General features: G+C 42.5%; 1 protein-coding gene across 3 annotated transcripts in view; it reads left to right on the forward strand.

Moving 5' to 3' along the window:
• The window catches only part of col4a6 (collagen, type IV, alpha 6), a 131,795-nt gene extending 111,878 nt beyond the window's left edge, over window positions 1–19,917 (forward strand). For 2 of the 3 annotated variants that reach the window (XM_084713201.1, XM_084713200.1), the window contains exons 21-48: window positions 2,178–2,273; window positions 3,125–3,282; window positions 3,402–3,584; window positions 3,695–3,878; window positions 5,692–5,736; window positions 8,321–8,392; window positions 8,689–8,796; window positions 9,005–9,223; window positions 9,322–9,480; window positions 12,165–12,335; window positions 12,483–12,626; window positions 12,764–12,886; window positions 13,113–13,294; window positions 13,380–13,443; window positions 13,518–13,592; window positions 14,003–14,110; window positions 14,230–14,337; window positions 14,521–14,592; window positions 15,247–15,366; window positions 15,458–15,574; window positions 15,788–15,949; window positions 16,040–16,138; window positions 16,269–16,415; window positions 17,068–17,184; window positions 17,699–17,890; window positions 18,139–18,310; window positions 18,392–18,506; window positions 19,639–19,917. In XM_084713201.1, coding sequence (XP_084569327.1) covers window positions 2,178–2,273; window positions 3,125–3,282; window positions 3,402–3,584; window positions 3,695–3,878; window positions 5,692–5,736; window positions 8,321–8,392; window positions 8,689–8,796; window positions 9,005–9,223; window positions 9,322–9,480; window positions 12,165–12,335; window positions 12,483–12,626; window positions 12,764–12,886; window positions 13,113–13,294; window positions 13,380–13,443; window positions 13,518–13,592; window positions 14,003–14,110; window positions 14,230–14,337; window positions 14,521–14,592; window positions 15,247–15,366; window positions 15,458–15,574; window positions 15,788–15,949; window positions 16,040–16,138; window positions 16,269–16,415; window positions 17,068–17,184; window positions 17,699–17,890; window positions 18,139–18,310; window positions 18,392–18,506; window positions 19,639–19,899 — 3,773 coding nt within the window. In that variant the 3' untranslated portion in view covers window positions 19,900–19,917. The remainder of the gene's footprint in view (window positions 1–2,177; window positions 2,274–3,124; window positions 3,283–3,401; window positions 3,585–3,694; window positions 3,879–5,691; window positions 5,737–8,320; window positions 8,393–8,688; window positions 8,797–9,004; window positions 9,224–9,321; window positions 9,481–12,164; window positions 12,336–12,482; window positions 12,627–12,763; window positions 12,887–13,112; window positions 13,295–13,379; window positions 13,444–13,517; window positions 13,593–14,002; window positions 14,111–14,229; window positions 14,338–14,520; window positions 14,593–15,246; window positions 15,367–15,457; window positions 15,575–15,787; window positions 15,950–16,039; window positions 16,139–16,268; window positions 16,416–17,067; window positions 17,185–17,698; window positions 17,891–18,138; window positions 18,311–18,391; window positions 18,507–19,638) is intronic. The other variant, XM_084713202.1, reaches the window with a different exon arrangement.
• Window positions 19,918–21,311: the final 1,394 nt, after the last annotated feature.

Here is a 21,311-nt window from a genome sequence, read left to right on the forward strand (position 1 = left end):
GAATAAAATAACTTGACAACTGCAGATGTGGATACAGAGCTGCAGTTGGCATTTGAGAATTTGAAATCAGATAATGGATTTGTATTTTTTAGCAGCCATAAAAAGCCAGTTCATCGCTGTAAGTACGAGACAAGACTTTAAAACAGACTTTAAAACATCATGGTTGACTCATTTAACTGTTCTCCAAGGCTTGGCCGTTGGTCCCTGCGTCATCCATCCTGAGTGGTCTATTCAGCCCAAAGGCAGGTATCTTAAAGGCGGCCATATTGCTATGATCGCCATAGCAATATTCAGCCTGCCAAAACAAAGTTCAAAACAACAAACTCAACTTTCAGCAGGCAGTATCTAACTGCCGAAACGCTTCCTATTTACGCTATTTACGCTATTGGAGGGTGCGGTGGTAAGTATAGCTGAGAAGAGCGGAGGCTTCAGACTTGGATGGGAGGGTTTCTCTACTCCAAGCTGCTTTTCTCATCTTTGGCCACAAGGTGTCGCCTGCTGCAAACACAATTCACTGATTTTACATGGACATAATGCATGGCAGCAGTGTAGTTTGCACACAGGGATTTTTTTTCTTTAAAATTTTCCCAGCACAAACACAGTAACTGAAGGAAATAATGGAGACACGAACTGAAAGTAAAGATGATAAAAAAAAAAAAGACAGTTGCCTTTCTTTCAGTTTGTTGGAAACTATATTTAAAATATTCGTCTTTGTGACCTAATTTAAAGGGATAGTTTGGATTATTTTAAGTCAGGTTGTATTTCTTATCCGTAGTCAGTGTATTATGTACGGTAGATGGAAGATGACATGCCTCCAGCCTCCACCAGCAGCATACTGGTGCAGGAAGCTAAGCAATGTACTGCTGTGGACAGGGTCATTTAGGGTCATATTTACAATATATTTACACTGCTTTACTATGCTTTCTGACAGGAAACTGCTGCTATATAAGCCAAATATCACTCTCTTCAAACTAACCAGACTCCATTGGTGAAATCAGTGTTTTTACCGTGCAGAATATAGGGGTTTTTGGTCTACAGCTGCCTCGATAGTTAATGTGTGACTGTAGTGAATCCAACATATCTCTTTAAAACGCAGAAGTCACACAGTAACATAAACAAACTTACAGACCGAGGAAGCGTAGACCAGTCACTCCTGTGTTCTACGAGTTAAAATAGCCAATGGAGAGAGTTATTTTTGGCTTCTACAGCGAGGATTTCTCACTGAAAAAAGCTGTCTGACGGCAAAGTAAAGTTGTGAAAATATTTTAACTATAGTGTACACTTAAACTGAATTTCGTAGGTGTCTAAAATATGTTTTGTTGTTGAGTCCGACCACAGCAGTTCAATGCTTAGCTTCCTACACCAGTACTCCTACTGCTTCCCGAAACCGGGGGCATGTCGACCTCCATCTACTGTAGCTGACACAGTGAATGTGGATAAGTACCTCATACAACCCCACTTCAAAAAGTCTGATCCCTTTAAGGTGTTTGACATCCTTGAACTACATTCTGACGGCCTCACAAATTCCCTACTCACCTGATAAAACAAAACAACTTGGTTCACGGTATATAAGGTCTAGAATCAACATCCATTCAGGGATGTTGTTGTGAGCAGTTTGTTTCCTTTGTTTGTGTAGATGACAAACTGCGACAGCCTATGCATGCTGCTTGTGGCAAGTACCCCTTAGTCATTATGGTCAATGTAAAATCACTGAATTCTGTTCATGCTACGGACAATTCTGTTTTATATTTTCATACAATATAAACAAGTTGATGCTTTTTTTTATTTTTTATATAAGCATCTGTCACCTTGCAAGAGCAGCTAAACTCTTTCATATTACATGCTGAACAAAAGAGACTAATCCAGATTTCACACCGTGACACTAAGCTGCACTTGCACTTTGCTGGTTTAAATTATTATTGTTTATATTCAATAAGCATTTAACTGTCAGTTGTAAAGAAAGTAAGTTCCAGCAACACGGGAACGTTACAGATACCCATTGGTTTTATATGTAACATCAGTCGGTGCAGTTCAGCTAAATTTCAAACTGTGTGAAATCTAAAAGTCGCAGAATTTATATGTCGTTTTTTTTTGCTACTTTGTGGCTAATTTTGCATTTTAACATCTAATTGGTCCAGATTGATCTAACGCGTGTGTTTGTGTGTGTGCGTTTGCAGGTGGTCCCGTAGGCGTCCCCACGAGTTTCCCTGGAGAGCCTGGGCTGCCTGGACCCAGAGGAGAGCCGGGTAACACAGGATACAAAGGCTTCAGAGGTACACACACACACGCACACACACATAAAAAAAATACCATGATGCCTTGCTGCTGGAGTTCATATGTTCTGAACTTTTTGAACATATATGCAATGTATATATACACAAACTAGAGAATGGGCTCAGTGATTATCTCCTTTAAAGTTGCAGAAAGGGCTCCTGGCACTCCTGCTGAGTCAGTCAACATTAGCTGCATGGCTAACTGAGCTAATCGCAGTTAGCTACTTTGGCGACAAGAAAATTATCTCAATACAGACCAGCTGTGTTCCCTGAGAGGCTGTCAAGCTCAGTTCCATTGCCCGCTAACACCAGCCTGCTGAGCTGCCATTGCCTGCTGCAGTCAGCAGTTAGCTACTTTAGCAACAAGTAAAGCTATCTTTCCATCAAGAGACACTGTAAACGACCTTAGCAGTGTATTCCTTGTAGGTCTCAGAGCTTGTGTTCATCCCAGGGATCCTCAGTGTGTTCACTGGGAGGGTTCCAAGTCTGGTTCCGTTGGCTCCTGTTGCTTTTAGCAGTTAGCTACTTTAACAACAAGTAAAGCTATCTTTCCATCAGGAGACACTCTTTAGCAGCGTATTCCCTGTCGGTCTCAGAGGTTGTGATTGTCCTGGGAACTGGTCCTGTTCACTGGGAGGTTTCTGAGTCTGGTTCTGTTGCCTGCTTGTGTTTTTAGTTTTTAGCAGTTAGCTATTTTAGCAACAAGTAAAGATATCTGTCTTCGTATGTGATAAAGACACTTAACTTTGATTTTGACTTCCCATGTTCCACTTTTTCATTCATCTTCTTTCCTACTATCCTTCTGTTCCTCTTTCTGTCTCTCTTGTTGTCCCATTTCTTCCAACCTCCAGGTGATCCCGGCGACTGTGCCTGCATTGGAGGAGGCACCTCGGGGTTGGCCGGGTTACCTGGACCTCCTGGAAGCAGCGGCGCCCCTGGCTTTCCGGGACGGAAGGGTGAGCAAGGTGACAGCGGTTCACCCGGCTTCAATGGCGTTCAGGGACCTCCTGTAAGTAGCATCTCAACCCTGCTGTTAGCTTTCATCACACTTTTGGCTGTTTTAGCTGACAAATATTATTTTTCTGAAGGAGTGCAAGAGTCACAGTGGTCATTTTTGTCCTCCTGCAGGGTCGTGCTGGCGAGACGGGCTTCTTCGGTCGTAAGGGAGAGAAGGGAGCGTCTTACTACCCCACCCTCGGTTTGGGGGTGAAAGGAGAGCTCGGCACTACCGGACCCAGAGGACCTACAGGTGAATCTGGAAAACCTGGCAGAGACGGACTGCCTGGCTTCCCCGGAGCCCCTGGACCCCCAGTGAGTGCTGTGTTGATTTTAATTTTGATGTTTTCGTCCACAGGTTTGAACAGTTTCTTAAAAGAAATTATACAAATGAGGATTTTAAAACGGCCTTTTCTCGTCTCCAGGGCGATGCTGGCTTCGGCACAGTTGGAGAGAAAGGATTCCCAGGATTCCCAGGTGGTAAGGGTCGTCCCGGCGGTCCTGGTGAGCCCGGTGTTGGCTATGTTGGAGTGCCCGGCTTACGTGGAGAGGCCGGAGAACCTGGTATACCTGGGTTGCCAGGGCAGCCAGGCTTACCTGGACCGAGAGGTAAGTGATGCCAGGGGGAAAGAACGAGGGAAGCTAAAGAAAGGAGAAGAAAGGAAGTGTGTGTGTGTGTGTGTGTGTGTGTGTGTGTGTGTGTGTGTGTGTGTGTGTGTGTGTGAGAGAGAGACTGTGAGAGAGAGAATAAGAAGGAAAGTGTGTGTGTGTGTGTGTGTGTGTGTGTGTGTGTGTGTGAGAGAGAGAGACTGAGAGAGAGAATAAGAAGGAAAGTGTGTGTGTGTGTGTGTGTGCGCATGGATGTCATGCCGTATTCTCCCCCGCAGGGTGAAACCACAGACCATACATCCATCCCATCCGATCACTGTCCATCCTCTCTGTCCTGTAGTTACCATAGCAACCTCATCCTAACTCCCTAAACCATTAGAGGACATTCGTAGGGGACAACCAGCAGCCAAACTGTCCAGGACCTGAAGGGACAACGTGGCTCATGTTAGATTTTCTCTCCTGCCCTTCATGCCTCGGCTGCAGCAGCAAGCTGTTAACTCCATGATTAATGGTCTCCATTAATGTGCTTATACATCTCTTCTGCAGCCAATAATCTATAATCCATAAACTGCTTCGGTAGTTGACTGATTGACGCACAATGATAAGATTTTAATGCTGATTGCTCAACAGCTATTGTGCTTGTTTAGTCTCAGAGGAAGTGAGAAAATCCAAATTATTATTTACTAATCAGTTAATTATTTAAATGAGTCACTTTTCAAAGGACACTGCTGGTGTTTTTACTTTCTATTTGAGTTGCTGATGTGAAGCTCACTGTAGATATTATCTTATTTTCTCTAAAAAAAAACTCAAATATTCTCTTAAATTATAACGTCATAAAAATCTTGGATATTTTCTTAGATTTAAGTGAGAAATTTATGAGAAAAAACATGAATTTGCAAGAAAATGTTCCCTTAGATTATAAAGTAATAAATTTGCAAATAAATGTGGATTTTCTGTGAGATTAAAGTGATAAATTTGTAAGAAAAAACAAGAATATTCTTTCAGATAATAAAGTCATAAATTTGCAAAATAAACCCTTGGACATTTTTTGAGATTTAAGTAATTTACGAGAAAAAGAAAGCTCACAAATTTACAGGAAAAAACTGAGAAAAATGTGAAATTTTCTGAGATTTAATTTAAATAAATTGTGACGTCTTGTAAGATTAAAGTCACAAAGTTACGAGAAAAAACCTCATTAGCTAGAACCAAAGTAAATTTCAAATATCATAATGTAAACTAACCACATGACACCAGAGTTCTCCTTTAGACCTCCACAACTCCGTTCTTCTTCTCTGAGACTAAAGGACACAAAGTCTTCCTCAGCAGCAGCTGGCCACTCATCCTCAGTATGAATGTGTGCTCTCATACCGTGATGCTAATGCTAAACAACTGATTCATTTTGCTCTTAATAATATGACGGTTATTGTTACTCACATGAGATGAGAGAAAATGAGAATTTAATACACTTTTGGCTGAAATTTGACAACGTTTTGTTGCATCTCTCTCGTCTCGTTGAGTGGAATAACCTGTTTTTACATTAAAGCAATTGTTTCAATTTGCTTTTGCCTTAACTGAATGAGCCTTTGATTAATTGAATGGAACTGATTGCTGATTTGCTGATACCTGTTGATGAAAAAGAAATTTAATTGCTTTATTGGCGCATGCAAATGACCCTGACTGGCTTTGTATGCTGCCATCTTCTACATCTCTCTCTCTCTCTGTCTGTCTGTCTCTCTCTCTGTCTCTCCTCTGTCTCTCCATCCATCCATCCCTCCATCTCTCTGACCGTCCTTGTGCATGTGTATCTGTCCAGGTGAAATCAGCTGTGGAGGGGTTAATGACGCCGGAGAGGGAACGGGTGGGTAACTAACTTTTTCATCCACCAGCCAGAGTAACGAGCCTGGGACAGAGTTGTAGCTTTGGTTTTCAGGCAGCACAGAAACTGGTGGATTCGTTAAATATCTCTCAAGCAAAGTGGACCACTTATGAAACGATAGAGCGGCAGATTACACCAACTACAGGCAAGATTTACTCATGTTCACCTGCCTGACGAAGAGGTAAAGACATTAGAGACTTCATTAGACAGAAGTAAACAGTGCTACTCAGGGTTTGGGCCAACTTTAACCACATACTAACTTATTATGTGTTCACAATGCAAGCAACCTGATCGACAGATCACATGATTGAATAAGCGTGTCAGAAAAATAAATTAATAAGAGTTAAATACTCAAAAACTCAACTAGCAAACAAACCAAAAGATTTAAAATTGGATTATTGTATTTTTAAATTCTGATGGGTGCATGGAGGACCTCCGATCACGTTTTTTACAACACGCTGCCTCTTTTGGAACCGCAGTCAACTTTCTCCTTTTCCATTTCCTGTTCTTAGATTTGCTATGTGCTAGGCTTGTTTATGTTGAAAAGAAAACAAAACTTTGAAGATGGTTAAAAGATGTAACTGGGGGAACCTGTAAAAAAGCAACATGTAGTCACATCTAGAACAAATGATATCTCTCTAGTTACATCAGATAGCTAATGCTTGTAAAACACTAACTAATCTACTCCTTTGTTAGCCAGTTAGCTAGCATTTTGCTAATATTAGCTAACTTAATATATGAATAGCTAATACAATAAAATAAAACAAAGCTAATGATAGGAAAATGATGTTGCTGAGACCCGTAAAAGCTACTTATGTAGTCACAGTGTGAGTTAGCAAAATACAAGCTAACTAGCTGGTTAATGATTAAATTGACTAGCTAGTTAGCTTGCATTTTGTTAACATCAGCTAACTTAAGATGTGAATATATGTCTCCTTTAATCAAACTGATATCCATCATTACCTAGCTAGTTACATTTGATAGCTTATGTTTGTAAAACACTAGCTGATCTACATCAATCATTAACCAGTTAGCTAGCATTTAGCTAACATTAGCTAACATATGATGTGACTATATGATGCTTCTACCCAACAACAACTGTCAACCATCTTCAAAGTTTATTTTATAGATAAGCCCAGTGTGTAGCATAAATAAAGCTGACAGATGTTCTGCTGGGTACCAAATTAGCTCAACTGTTATTGGAGCACAGAGCAAAAAGGGGCGGGTCAGTTGATCCATTGTTTGCACTGTGAACACCTGATTAATCTTAGTCAGAGAAAAGTCTCTGGTGATTGAGAATGAATGATTGGTAGACATTAAATAGTTGAAGTGGAATCTGTAATGGCTCGACTGATCAGTAGCCCACACTGCTGAGCAAGTACATCTGGGAGATGTAGTTTTTTACAATCTGAAAACAGCTCACTGTCAATCATTTGTTCATGACGGAGCCGATGGAAGCCTCTCGCTCCCTGCGTCTTCAGGGATTCCACTCTGGCGGGGTCAGTCGATGATTGACAGTCGAGTTTCAGAGAAACACCACGTTTTTCAAACGTCCAGTCGTTGGACAGCCGCAGCTGGTCGTTCTCTCCTCTTCCTCCAATCAAAGCTGCTGAAGCCTGGCGCATGTTTTCAAGCCCTGCCTCTGCTAAGTGCTTTTAACCAGTGAGGGTCGGGGAGGGGGGGCATAATGGAAATAATATGACTGATCCCCAAACACAAAATTTAATTGATAACTTTTCTAATTCTTTAGTCTGTTCATCATCCTCTCATTTTTTTTTTTTTTTTGAACTGCCCCTTTGCTGTGATGAATTTGCTACTAACGACATCCAACCTCCAACACTCAGTAATTCTCATGATTAAAATCAGATTAACCTCAGAGAAAGTCTCTGATTTGACAGCAGTAACGGCATGAATGGAGGCGACAGACAATCAACGCTGCGCAAGACATTCACAGAAATTATACTGTTAGGCTGAATGTTTATTAAAAAAGTATAGTATAGTGTAAAAGTACAGTATTATGTTAGTTATTATTACGTTGTATTAGTATAACCTGCACTCAGTGTTTTTTTTCTAGCTCTCAATAGCTTAGAATAATGGAGCAGTAGCTTAGATCTAGCACATCTCTGATTTTGTTTGTATTTATTGTAATTCAGATCTGGATCAAATACAGATTTTCAAACAGTATTCTGTGATGGATGAACTTTGTCCCAATTTGGCAATTCAAGTACAAACATTTGTTTTTGAGTTTTTGTCAAGAAGATGGATCCTACGCTCCGAGAGGCAAGTGGATTTATTTTTTATTTTTTTATTTATTGATCCTGACAAAACCTCCCTTTTCTCATCTGTTTTTCATAAACTTAGAAAACGGATCACCAATTTTTTTTTCTTATTTTCCTCTCGGGGTTTCTATGGAAACCACACAAACGTTTGTAAATTGTATTTGGACCAGGTCTGGTAGGACTTAGTGAGAGAAGTTAATGTTTCTGTTGTGTATCCAAGTGTCTTCACTGTATGTCTGTTAAAGTTTATGAAGTTTGTTTGCTAACCTCTGTGTGACTGCTACCAGGCCAAGTGTTACCTTGCACCGTACCTGGTGAGAATGGAGACCCCGGTTACCCCGGTATTCCTGGACGACCAGGTACTATTCAGCAAACGTTTCACAGTGCTTTTTCTCATTTTATTTTTTTTTACCTTTTTTATTGTTTTCATTTCTTATATCTGACGCACCGATCAATTCTTGCTGTCGTCCTGTTTTTAAAAGATATGAAGATACGTTATTGTGCTTCAGATGTTTCTCTGTGTTGAAGCATTATTGAGTTTGATAATGAAAGTGTTTTGGTGTTTTTGTAATGTGTTGGTTACCACTTTAAAATCACAATTTGAACAAAATGAATTACACTCGTAATTGAAGTCATACCTGTCTGCGCCTGTCAGGTTCCAAAGGTCAGCCAGGTCTCCCAGGAGGCCCTGGACGTCCAGGGTTTGATGGCGCCAAAGGAGAGAGAGGAGACCCCGGTTTTGGAGGCCTGCCTGGGCCACAAGGTAACCCTGCACGGTGGTCTGTCTCTGGACTGTTTCTACTCTACTCTAACATTATAATGTTGCATTTTCTTCATGCTCAAACAAGCTGTTTCAGTAATCAGTAATTTATTGACTGAAGATACTCTCACATTAGGGACCCAGAGACAATTTTATGACCTTGCTATTGATTCCAGCTGTCTCAATCGCCTCATCCGTATCGTCCGTGCAGGTTTCCCCGGACCCAGAGGCGACTCTGGAATTCCAGGTGCCCCAGGATCGAGTTTTGATGGAAACAGGGGGAAAGATGGTGGTTCGGGGCGTCCTGGAGCCAAGGGCCAGCCTGGAGACGTACTGGGAGCCACATCTGGACCATCAGGACGGGACGGTTTACCAGGACTCCCTGGAGACAAGGGCCAGCCCGGGACACCGGGAGGACCCGGATTGCCTGGTGGGTCTGATAGATTGTGTGTGTGGCAGAAGTAGCGGAAACAGAAGTAGAACCAGCAGCAGTAACAGATTTCCCCCCCCCCCATCTTGCTCTGTCAGGTGGTGACGGACGTTTCGGTGTTCCTGGACAGAAGGGAGAGCGTGGAGACACCGGTTTTCCTGGTCGTCCCGGTGAGGCTGGACCTCCAGGCGTGCCGACAGGTGGCATAACTGGCGAGCGTGGACCTGCTGGCAGCAGGGGACCGAGCGGATCACCAGGTGAGGGAAAAGATCCATCAGTCCCGTCAGTGTTTCACCACATATCTAACCAAACTTCTGTTTAAGTTTATAGGAGTTTAGATCTTCTATATTTGTGAGATCATGACATTTACAGCCTGAATTATAGTAAAGGAAGAACAAATGTTAAATAGTTTGATTTTGGCATATTGTCTTTCACTTCTCATCCCTTCACTTTTACCAGTGTTGGTTCATTCCTCCCGTCTTTTCACTGTATTTCTTCCTCCATTTACGAATCAGACACCACAGTTGTTCATGTTGTTTATTTAAACCCTGCATCACCCAAAAGAATGTCTTCTTCTTCTCCTCTTTTGTATTTCTCTTTGTCCTGTGTTCCTTCCTCCTTTCCTCCTTCCTGCACACCACCACCATTATCTCCATCCATCCTCTCATCACTCCATCCTTTTCTTGGTGTTGGGTCATTCGCTATAGGCTGCCAAGGTGAGACACTCTCTCCTCCACCCCTCCATCCATCATCCACCCACCCAGCCATCGCTTCCATCCCTCCATCTTTCTGCTATTCATGCATTAGACCAAAGGCTTTAACTGCAGTGTTCCCCGAAGCGTCTGTCCGCTCTTCTTTTCTCATCTGTGCAGCAAAAAATGTCCATCTCCATCCAGAATTTGATCCATTTGCTGGCAGTCAGTCATAAGGTGATCTCCTCTAAACAAATTCAGTAAATCCACCAATGTTTTTCATGAAAATACAGTAAAATGTGTCAAATTATCATGCGGAAGTTAACCGAGTTTCGTTCATTTAAGAACTGCACACTTGGTTTTGCATATTTCATCATACACACTTTGCAAATAATTAAAATGGTTTCCAGTTTTCCTTAATTTGAGCCAACCAGTTATTCCTTTTCACTGTAGTATGCTGTGAAGATAACTTGCACAAGATAGATAATCTATCTAGTAGCTCATGCATGCAAATTCAGCTGCCTAACAGAAAAATACTGAAGACTTCCAGTTGCTTCCTAATTAAACTGAATAAACAAGGCAGAATATATGATTCATATTGTGGTTGTGATTATAAGCACTTGCTGATTATCTCCACTCCAGTCACAATGCACGGTCGGTGAGAAACGTTTTTTAAAAATATACATTCATTCACGTGTTCGAACGACAGCATTTGAATGCATCACACCCGACTGAGGCCTCATACTCAGGTGATTAAACAAAAATAAAAACTCAGTTAAAGGTTAGATCAGTGGGTTAAAGATGGACATTTTAGCTGTAAGAGATTCAGAAACAGAACGTTCTCTGAAGAAATGTGACTGCTGATGTTTGGTTTTATTTTTGTAGCCAGTACTAACCCTTGTAGTTCAATTACATCTTGAAGTGCAATCTGTGTTTATTGCATTAATTGCAATAGGCTTGTGTGGCAGCTACAGGTTTTGGCACAAATGCTGTTTAACAGTGACTTTGTTTACATGCACAAAATATCGCCCTTGTTTTAAAAAAGGCAATATTCCTACTAAGCTGTTTAATATTCCTGTTTACATGCGGTTGTGCATAATCCAGTTACGGTATATTGGAACGAATGGAGCCTCTTTACATTAAAACAGGATATTTTTACAGTGTAAACACAGCCTCCCTCTTCCATTCGCTCATCCGACTTCTTGAAAAGGTCGACCTTGCAATTCTTCCCACCAGAAATGTGTGCTTTTATTTTGCATCTCTACCCCAACCTTGTAAAATGTTGGCTAGTTGCTTTGCATGCAGGTACAGAGATAAACATGCAAGAGAATATCTGTTGCAAACTGTAATTATTATGGAATGGGGATAAACATATTGTCACAACCTTACCGTTTACATGTCCAAAGGATGCTCCTAAAACCTGAATATCAGCGTGTTCCTTGTCTTATTCAGAAAATGCTGCATTTGGAATAACGCCTAATAAGGAATATCTTAAGTCTTAACATGATCCTTGAAATTTATTGTGCATGTAAACACAGTCAGTGTCACTGCATCGATGACAGTAGTGGCATTTTCTACACCCTTAAAAAGAACTCTTCAACTCATCCCTGCTTTCTTCCAGATTAGAGACAAATATGTCCAATTTAGCTGCATGGATGTGTTGAAAATGGGTTCTCTTTTTAAGAAGCAGTAGGTAGTATGCTATCCTGTAGGACAAACAAACATTAGGCGGTTGAACCTCTCTAATTCACTCTGGAATTGCACTTGACTTTCTTCCATATTTGAATAAATCAGTACAGCATAATTAGAGATTTGATCCAGCAAATGTCTGAACATTTTAAATCCCTACATGCACCTGAAATCAGCCACAGTGTGCTTCTGCATCTGTTCAGTCATGACCTCCACAATCTAAGTGCAATTGCAGCCTTAACAAGGCAATGAAACAATGTAATGGAACGTGTGTTTTTACATTGTTGTTTGCTTTTTGCCAAATTGTGTGTGTGTGTGTGTTATTATTGTGTAATTCATGAATTCATTTTCTTGTGTTTGAGGTAAGTTAATTTATTATAAAAAAGAAAGGTAAGTTTGTCTTTCAGTGAGGTTATTTTATTCACTTTATATTCATATTATTATATTTTTTGTTTCTGTTTTAGTGAGATATATTTTGCACTTATTTCCTTTGTGACCAGTATATCTGACTACATCTCTGTGTGTCTTTCTTTTGCGTGTCATCATCCGTCCACCTCCAGGTTTCCCTGGTCGTAAGGGAGAACGAGGAGACCCAGGTTTCCCCGGCCCTGCTGGAATGAAGGGAACCCCAGGACTGCCCGGCACCCCTGGTTCACCAGGCCCAAGGGGACCCCCCGGACCTCCTGGACCAGGAACTAGAGAGGGAATTCCAGGAATACCGGGAAGGAAGGGTACGTTAGAGCTGCTGATTATCATCACAGTTAATATCCTAACATTTCCTTACAGGGACAGCAACAGTTTTTCTTCTGTATTTTGATATATTAAATGTATTTTTTAGTGGAGACAGCGTTTGAGTCTCTGTGTCTGTGCATCCACAGGTGAGACCGGTTTCCCAGGACTCATGGGCTTCCCTGGACTACCAGGTCGTCCCGGATCTCCAGGGTTTCCCGGAGGCAAAGGAGAGGCCGGAGGGTCCGGAAGAGACGGACTCACCGGCGGCCCCGGATACCCCGGATCGAAAGGTAAGGAGTCGCAGCACTTCATGATCCGTTCAGAATCGCTTCTGGCTCTGGAAGGCGGCGTTACAAGAATACATGAAGGCCAGGAGATGGTCGAGTAGAGCCTATCGTGTCACAACGCTGTGGTTTCCCCTCCGCAGGTGAAAGAGGATATCCTGGTCTGCCCGGCATACCCTCTCCTCCTGTCAGAGTAGAGTTTTTGGAGAAAGGAGAACCCGGAACCTATGGAGGCGGCGGCCTTCCCGGCTTCCCTGGACCCAGAGGTATTTCCTGTTCATTTCAGCCCCAGCCTCGTCCAGATGAGTGAAAAATGGCTCCCAGATAGGCGGATGAAATTGTTGTATATCTGTAGGGCAGCTCTCAGTTGACTGGGAAGAACCAAAGATGCCCTGCCATCTTTGGCTTTAAGTTAAGTCTTGAGTGAATGTAATTAGAAAAAAAATTTCTGACGAGTTCATTCTGGTGTTTCCGCTCGGCGTCTGGTTTCAGGTGACAAAGGTCTGCCAGGTCTGCCTGGTCGTCAGGGTCTGCCCGGACTTCCCGGTTTTGCTGAGCAGAGTAAAGGACAGCCCGGCCAGCCTGGGTTTCCCGGGCGACCGGGAGCTCCAGGTTTCCCCGGACCAAAAGGAGAAGCTGGAATTATGGGATTCCCCGGCACATCTGGAACGAGGGTAAGAAAACACACACACACACACACACACTAACAAACGGAAACGTGCAGCTCAGTGAGATTCAAGTTCTGATGGTTTCTCTCAGGGCGATGATGGAGCACCTGGCGCCCCCGGCAACCCTGGAGAATTTGGTCGGCCTGGTGGTAAAGGTAGGTGTAAATATCACCGAAAACACAATTTAATGCATAAATCCATGCACTGATCCACATGTTTTGTTCCTAAGGTCAACCTGGAGATAGTTATGGTTATCCTGGAGCTCCAGGACTTAAAGGCAAGCCAGGAGATTCAGGTTTCCCAGGTAAGACTTGGTATAAAACCAGCCACCTCTTACCTCAACATGTTTATTCTGGAATGACCAGCTGTGGGTCTGTCAGACAGGAAGATGGATAAAACCCACAATCCATCTCACAATTTATTGATCTTTTTAAGAAACAAATGCATCATCTAACATGTCAGTTTTATTTTTATTAACTTATTTATGCTGATTCAAACTTAAGTAGCTTTTTGACACACAAAACATATTTGACATAAATATCACACACCAGTTTTTTCTCACTAATTTCAGGACATATCCAAGTATTTTTTTGGTAAATTTCTGTGTTTTTTATCATAAATTTGCACTATTAAAAACATTACAGTGACCCTAAAAAAACATCTAATACAGCTCTAAAAGTTGTCTTACCTACCAGACCGATTGTCTCTCCGCAGGTGGTCGTGGTAATGACGGCGCCCCCGGTGACAACGGTTTCCCAGGATCTTCAGGTTTCCCTGGTGCAAAAGGAGCTCCTGGTGAAGGAGGACGGCCTGGAATAATGGGTGAGAGGGAGAGAGAGAGAGAGATCGCCACCGTGAAAAACAAACCTCTCATTTCCTTCAGATACCAGAGAGAGTGTGAGTCAGATAGTGACGCATTTCCCTCGTGTCCTCCTCTGCAGGCTCCCCTGGTTTCCCCGGGCCAAAGGGCCAGCCTGGCTACCCAGGAAGAAGCGGACCAGATGGGTCTCCTGGTCTGCCCGGAGGTCCTGGAGGTCCTGGAGCCAAAGGTGAGAGAAACATGAGTTTACTATGTAAAGAATGAAACACTTCCAGCCAAATCTCCCGCCACATGGGAACGCCTTGTGCTTTTCCACTGGAATTCACACACATTTAACCAGTTCTCCTTACTTACGCGGTGACACAACAACAGGAAACGGCGAAGGAACACTCACTGTTTGGTGGTTTTGCAGGTCTGCCTGGACCCCCCGGTCTGGATGGACTGAACGGCCTTGGCGGACCTAAAGGACTCTCCGGAACACCAGGCAAGGACCTCATGACACACACTTATTTTACAGATTGCAGCTGTTTTTCTACCGCGTGAAGAGAGTTGATCCATTTTAAACAAAGCTGATAGATAGACAGCGATCACAGTGATGATTAGCTGGTCGAGTTTGTTTCCGCTTTGAGACGAAATATTTTTAGGGTTTCTCTTGTATTCTCTGTCATGTGTTGTACTGGAATTAAGTTTCGACAGAAGAGGCTTGGCGGTCTGTGGAAGTTGTAACCAGCATCCTGCAGGCAGAACAGTCAGTCGTAAATAAAGATGTTCCCGTTACACACTGGTCTGAAATTAAGAAAACCAAAAAACCAAAGATGAATCCAAAAAAAGCAAATAAATTAGAAGAAGGCAAAAATCCAAACTCCAAAAATGAAGCATAAATCTAAAGCACAGGGTCACAATGATCCCAGGGAGGAATTCTTCATGTTACAGATGCTCCTTTCAAGCATAGAAAATATATACTGCACAGTGCAATTACAAAAGAAAATATAAAAATATAACAAGGTGTATAAAAATATGTACAGACCGCCAAATATACACAGAGACAAAATGCAATAATTGATAATAGATTTCTAACTGCTGCAGTTTGCTGATGTTGAAGATGAATTGCTGAATGTTTTGTTGTTTTTCTGTCCAGGTGGGAGCGGAGGAGGTCGCCCAGGTGCCCCTGGTATTCCGGGGGCGAAGGGAGAGAGAGGCGTCTCCTACCCCGGAGGTCCAGGTTACCCTGGAGCGAAGGGAGAGAGGGGAGCATCAGGTGAGACTTTTAAAGTTTCAGATTAAATGTAAATAAAATGTTCTACTGTCAAAATAATGATAATGACTGCTGGTTCGTTTGTGCGTGTCAGGTGGTCCTGGACTCCCAGGGTTCCCTGGTCGACCTGGTCCTCCTGGTGCGACTGTGGGGTCGGATATTCCTGGACCGCTGGGAGACCCCGGCCTCCCTGGACTGGATGGAGAGTATGGTAAGAACATTTCCTCAATTTAACTTCCAGCTCTTTCCTTTTTTCAAACCAGTTTCCTTTCTCATTTCTTTTCCTTGCTTAACTCCCTTTTCCTATCTTCTTTCCCTTCCTTTCCTCTCTTCTTGCCTTTACTCTGTCTATTCCTTCCCTTCTTTTCTTGTCCTCTCCTCCTGCTAACCCTCTAACCCTCTAACGTGCTCCTCTCTCCTCCAGGTTTCCAAGGTCCTCCAGGTCCTCCCGGGCCGCCTGGTCCAGGCACAGCCCAGGGAGACAGAGGTGACTCTGGGCTCCCAGGTTTCCCCGGCTCCCCCGGCAGGAAAGGAGAGTCGGGGGGCTCCGGAGGCTCCGGACTTCCTGGCAGCCCCGGTTTCAAAGGTGAAGTGGATCTCCGTACAGGCGACGAACAAAAATACGCCCAAACGTTTCTGAACAAATAAAGTCAAACTCTGGATTTTTGCTTTTCAGGAGAACGTGGTGAGACTGGCTACAGCGGAGGTCCTGGACTGAAGGGTTTCGCTGGTGAATCTGGTTACTATGGACTCAAAGGACCTAAGGGATTGCAAGGTACGAAAGCTTTCCACAGGAAGAACTTCTTAAGTGGATTGTGATGGTTCACTCTTCTACCACTATTCCTTCTTTTTTCTACTCACACATTTATTTTCCCTCCACCCGTCCTCCGTCCCCTCCTCTCCAGGACGTCCCGGTCGTAAGGGTTTACCAGGAATCACTCTGCCGCCGACCGACTTCCAGAGACCCTTCGGAGAAATGGGCTTCCCTGGTGAAAGCGGCGCCTCCGGTTTCCCCGGAGAACCCGGTCAGCCTGGACTGTCCGGACGCACAGGTGAGTAGTGAAAGAATAAATGATCTTTAACATGTTAACGGCTGACGGTCAGCTTCTTTTTTTTTACCATAAAACTATAAGTACTGACCTCTTTAAGAAAGAACAATACACTCTCAGAAATATAGAGGTTCTTTGGTTCCACTTTGAACCCTTTCAGAGAGTTCTACCTCAAACTAAACATAAAGGGGTTAAACCTAGAACCATCTGTGAAAGGTTTCACTCAAACCCCTTTAAGAGAGGCACACAGAAAACCCTCCTCTGGTGTAAAATGAACACTGCCTGGTCAAAATCTTCCCATTGGATAATTACGGCAGTGATCAATAAGTTTCAGCCGGTAACAAGTTATTGAACTCTAACTGATGCAATAAGCAGCTTCTCATTTCTTAAACGATGTCAGAAGACACATCCTGTGGTCGTGGAAAAGATGTTCCTCTGTTTCAGACCTGAACCCCACTCAGAACCTTTGGGATGTGACTTTACAGAAATAAATGTTGTGACATTGCATAAGTTTTTCGAAACAATGCCACGGTGGTCCAACGAAATATATAACATGTATATAAAGGCCTTAAAGTTGTAACAAACAGTTCATCTCGTGTGCTTAAATCTGAAATAGGAATAGAAATAAAAGGCTGTGTAAATTACTCTCCTGCAGGTGCGAAGGGTCGTCCCGGTTCTATGGGTAAACTTGGCAGGACTGGATCTCCTGGTCTTCCTGGAGCCACCGGTGACGCCGGACCCCCTGGTTTCCCCGGACCCACTGGAGAACAAGGTCAGTGGTCTCTGTCTGTCAAAGATGAAGGTTATTTACAAACTTTTTTGCCTCTGAAGTAACAAAATGAAAATTATAGCCTCAGATCATGAACATCATTACATATTCACCCGTCAGTGCGGATTTATAAAGGTTAAGATGCGAACCTCATGAAAATAAGATGGTTTTAACTGAAAAATATTAAATTATGAACTATTCTTCACTTTCACTTCAACAGGTTTACTCAGTAATTTGATTTTTTGGCGTTTCTAAAACTCAAAAGGTTCATCTAATGAAGATAAATAAATTATTTTAACTTAAGATAATTAGTTGGTAAAACTTCTTTAAAAGTTTGAGTTGGGCCCAAAACTTTGCCTTTTTCGTGTTTATAGTTTAGTCTTGTTTTTAAATGTGTTTTTGGGAATTTTTTTTGTACTGACAGCACAGTTACAACTACAGAAGAAAACTGACGAGAGACTAATAACCTTTAATGCAAACTTCACTAACCTCTGTCTGTCTGTCCCTCGTCCTTCAGGCCTTCCCGGTGCGGCCGGTCGTCCCGGCGTTCCCGGCAGCGTCGGCCGCAGTCACGGCATCGGCTACACCCTGGTAAAGCACAGCCAGGACTCCCAGGTCCCCATGTGTCCTCAGGGCATGGCCAAGCTGTGGGACGGATACAGTCTGCTGTACGTGGAGGGACAGGAGAAGGCACACAACCAGGACCTCGGTACGGAAACACTTTAAAACCGTCTCGTTACGCGGCTGTGAAGCAGAGTTATCATGTTTTTGTATTTTTCATTATTTTTTTGTTTTTCATTTCCTCATTTCAGTTTAGTTTTTCTTGTTTAAAAATGTTTAGTTTAGTTTTTATTACACTGTAAAACAAAACAAAAAAAGCTGAGAAGATAATTTTTCTTTTTCCTTTAACTGCGAACATGAGATCACATCTCGTCTCTCCTCTCTGTGTCTCTGCAGGTCAACCCGGCTCCTGCCTCCCCAGGTTCAGCACCATCCCCTTCCTCTACTGCTCCCCCAACGAGGTGTGCTACTACGCCAGCCGCAACGACAAATCCTACTGGCTCTCCACGACCGCGTCCATACCCATGATGCCCGTGTCTGAGGTGCAGATACAGCCTTACATCAGCAGGTACGGCACGCTGTCTTTGGCTCGGCTCTATTAACGATGAAGTCACCTGCACATATTTTTAGTAAAGCTCTTTCCCTGCAGGTGTTCTGTGTGTGAGGCTCCGTCTCAGGCCGTGGCGGTCCACAGTCAGGACATGACCATCCCCACCTGTCCTCCCGGCTGGAGGAGTCTCTGGATAGGATACTCCTTCCTCATGGTAAACTGAACTGACAGCTTCTCATAATAATGTCTTGTGTGTTCTCTGGACTGCAGCGGTTCAACCAAATGCCAAAATATTACGGGAGCTCAACTGATTTGTCACCGATCGTTTTAGTATTCGTTCTAAATAGTTTGATCGATGGTCTCTGTAGAGGGGAATCAAATGATGAAGCTGCAGGGTCTGAAATTAACACCCACCAATCACCAGATGTGGGTAAATTTCAGAAGGCTCTCCGCCACCCTGTCACGTAAATGTTTGTACTAAAATCATCACGTGATTAAAAAAAATTCTGCTCCTCCATGTTTTTGTCATTTACGTACATCCTAAACTCAAATATCTATATAATTTTGTTCTGCAAAGCGTCTTGGTGCCGACAGGGACTTCATGATGCATTCAAGTGCATCTCGTTAACTCAGAAACCTGTACTCAAATGGCCACCAAGGTAGTTTAAAAATGCAGAGTTTCTATTTTTGTCTTATTTTTCTTCACTGAAATACGTATGCCTACATCTGTCATTACTGATTTGTTCTTTCACTGCTGTATTTTTTAATTATTACATGCTAAAACTTCAGGGCGCTGCTCTTATAGAGAGCAGCAGCAGGTGTGTTTGTCATGATTATTTTGCCATGTTTCGTGTCCAGATTCTATAAATCCTATAAACTTTATTTTAGCAAATTGTTGTCAGCAAATCCAACAGGTTCCCGAGCACCTGTGTGATCTTTTTTTGTTGTTTTATACCTAAACTTGATCTACAGTGTTATTAAAAATTGTTGGATAAGCTACACCCAAAAATCTTGATCAGAGCATTACAATATGCACAGACTGGTGTAATTGGGAAGTTCTGCAAATATTTAGACACGTTTTAGAGTGTAACTCAACTGGTCAAACTAGGATTTTAAAAAATCTGTACTTTTCTTAGTTTTAATAAATGTAGAAATTAGTGTATTTCAAAAGCAACCCGCCTGTTTACGTGCACTTGCTGAGATTAAATTGATTTTGTCCTCTTTTCTTGTTTTTTTTTTGCGCTTCTACCATGGATAAGTTGGTCACATAGACATTTGTCTGCACATTGTGTAGAAAGAATAAAGAATAAACTCCACTGAATTATTCGGACATCTGTTCTTTGCAGCACACAGCGGCCGGCGCTGAGGGCGGCGGTCAGTCCCTGGTGTCTCCCGGCTCCTGCCTGGAGGATTTCCGCGCGACGCCGTTCATCGAGTGCAACGGGGCCAAGGGCACCTGCCACTACTTCGCCAACAAGTACAGCTTCTGGCTCACCACCGTGAGCCCCAACGAGGAGTTTCTGTACTCGCCGGAGCAGGAGACCCTGAAGGGAGGTCAGGAGCGCTCCAGAGTCAGCCGCTGCCAAGTCTGCAGCAAGCTCTTGTAGTAGGAGGAGGCGAAACGTCGCGAGACGTTTTTTTTTTTGACGCCTCAAAAGGAAAAAAAAAAAAAAAAGATGATGATGGAGGATGATTTATAAACAAGAACATGTGACTGACTGAAAATGAGCCCCTCTCCTGCTTCTCTGGTGGTTTCAGAATCGAGTTGAACAACTTTTTTTTTTTTTTTTTAGAGTTTTTGATCCGCTTTAGGAATTAATGGCTTGTTTTTTTAAAAAAAAAAATAATAATAAGAGTGGAGGGAGGAAATGGAAAGAGAAGGGCTCCGGTGTGATTGCTCTTCTCTAGATTATCACTGACAATGGTGCTATTGTTGATGTTTATTTTGTGTCTGTTTTCTCGTTACGTTTTATTTGGCGAGAATCATTCTCGGCTACCTCGGAGAGTGCCACCCCCCCCGCCTTCGGACAGCACTGCCGTCTGCTTCAGATGAGTCAGTTCAGACAGTAAAGTCACTCACTTAAAAGTTGATCTTAACGTTGTTTTCTGGACTGATTTAACTGCAGTAGATGATTCTGGCTCAAACACTCAAACTAGCTTCTTTTGTATTTACAGCCAGCTGCGACCACTTTAACCGCAGTTATATTACAGATTATGTTAAAGCTCCCACCCTCATTAAACACACTGGTGATTTTGCATGTGTTTCAGGAATGACTACTGGTTAACGTTAATTTCTTTACCACGTTAAAGTCAGATTGCTGAGGTTTGACACTTAACTTAAGGCAAAATAATGCAGTAAAACCAACTATTAGTGTTTTAGGATGTTGCATTATAGTTGTTTATAATGCCTCTTTGTGCATTTAAAGGGACAAACATTGAACCCTGAGGAACTCAGCTATTAGATGCTGTATAGCTGCGTTAAAACACATAACATTTTCATGCATTAAAGTTCAAAGTTCATTCTAGACTCTGAAAATAGTAAAATAAGAGATTTTTTCTGGCGCTTTTATGAGCAAAGTCTATTTGCTAATGAAGCTACAATATAATCCATTCATAATTTGTAGTTATTGTGCAAAAACATGCAAATTTACCAATGCAGTCCTTTAACTTTACTATGCATTTTGATGTTTGATATGCCTGTAATCTCTCTGTATTTCACAGTTTAACTCTATGGTGCTACAATTCCCTGACAGTTGACTTGAAAGGCAACATTTACAATACATTAAACTGCATGCAATAAAACGGCTCACCAGCACTTTTCCTCTAAAATAACAGAACCTCTGCAACAGTTCATTGTAGTAATGAATGACTTATCCCTTTCATATATATATATATATATATATTGCACTGATGTGAACTCATGTTATGGGTTAGAACAATAAAACAAGTCAAATCGAGGGGCGTATTTCCTCCACGTCTTCACATTCGCAGGCTTTTCGTCTTTATGTTGTGACCAAAA

This window comes from Lutjanus erythropterus, chromosome 23, assembly GCF_056507025.1.
Source record: "Lutjanus erythropterus isolate fLutEry1 chromosome 23, fLutEry1.hap2, whole genome shotgun sequence".
Taxonomy (NCBI): domain Eukaryota; kingdom Metazoa; phylum Chordata; class Actinopteri; order Lutjaniformes; family Lutjanidae; genus Lutjanus; species Lutjanus erythropterus.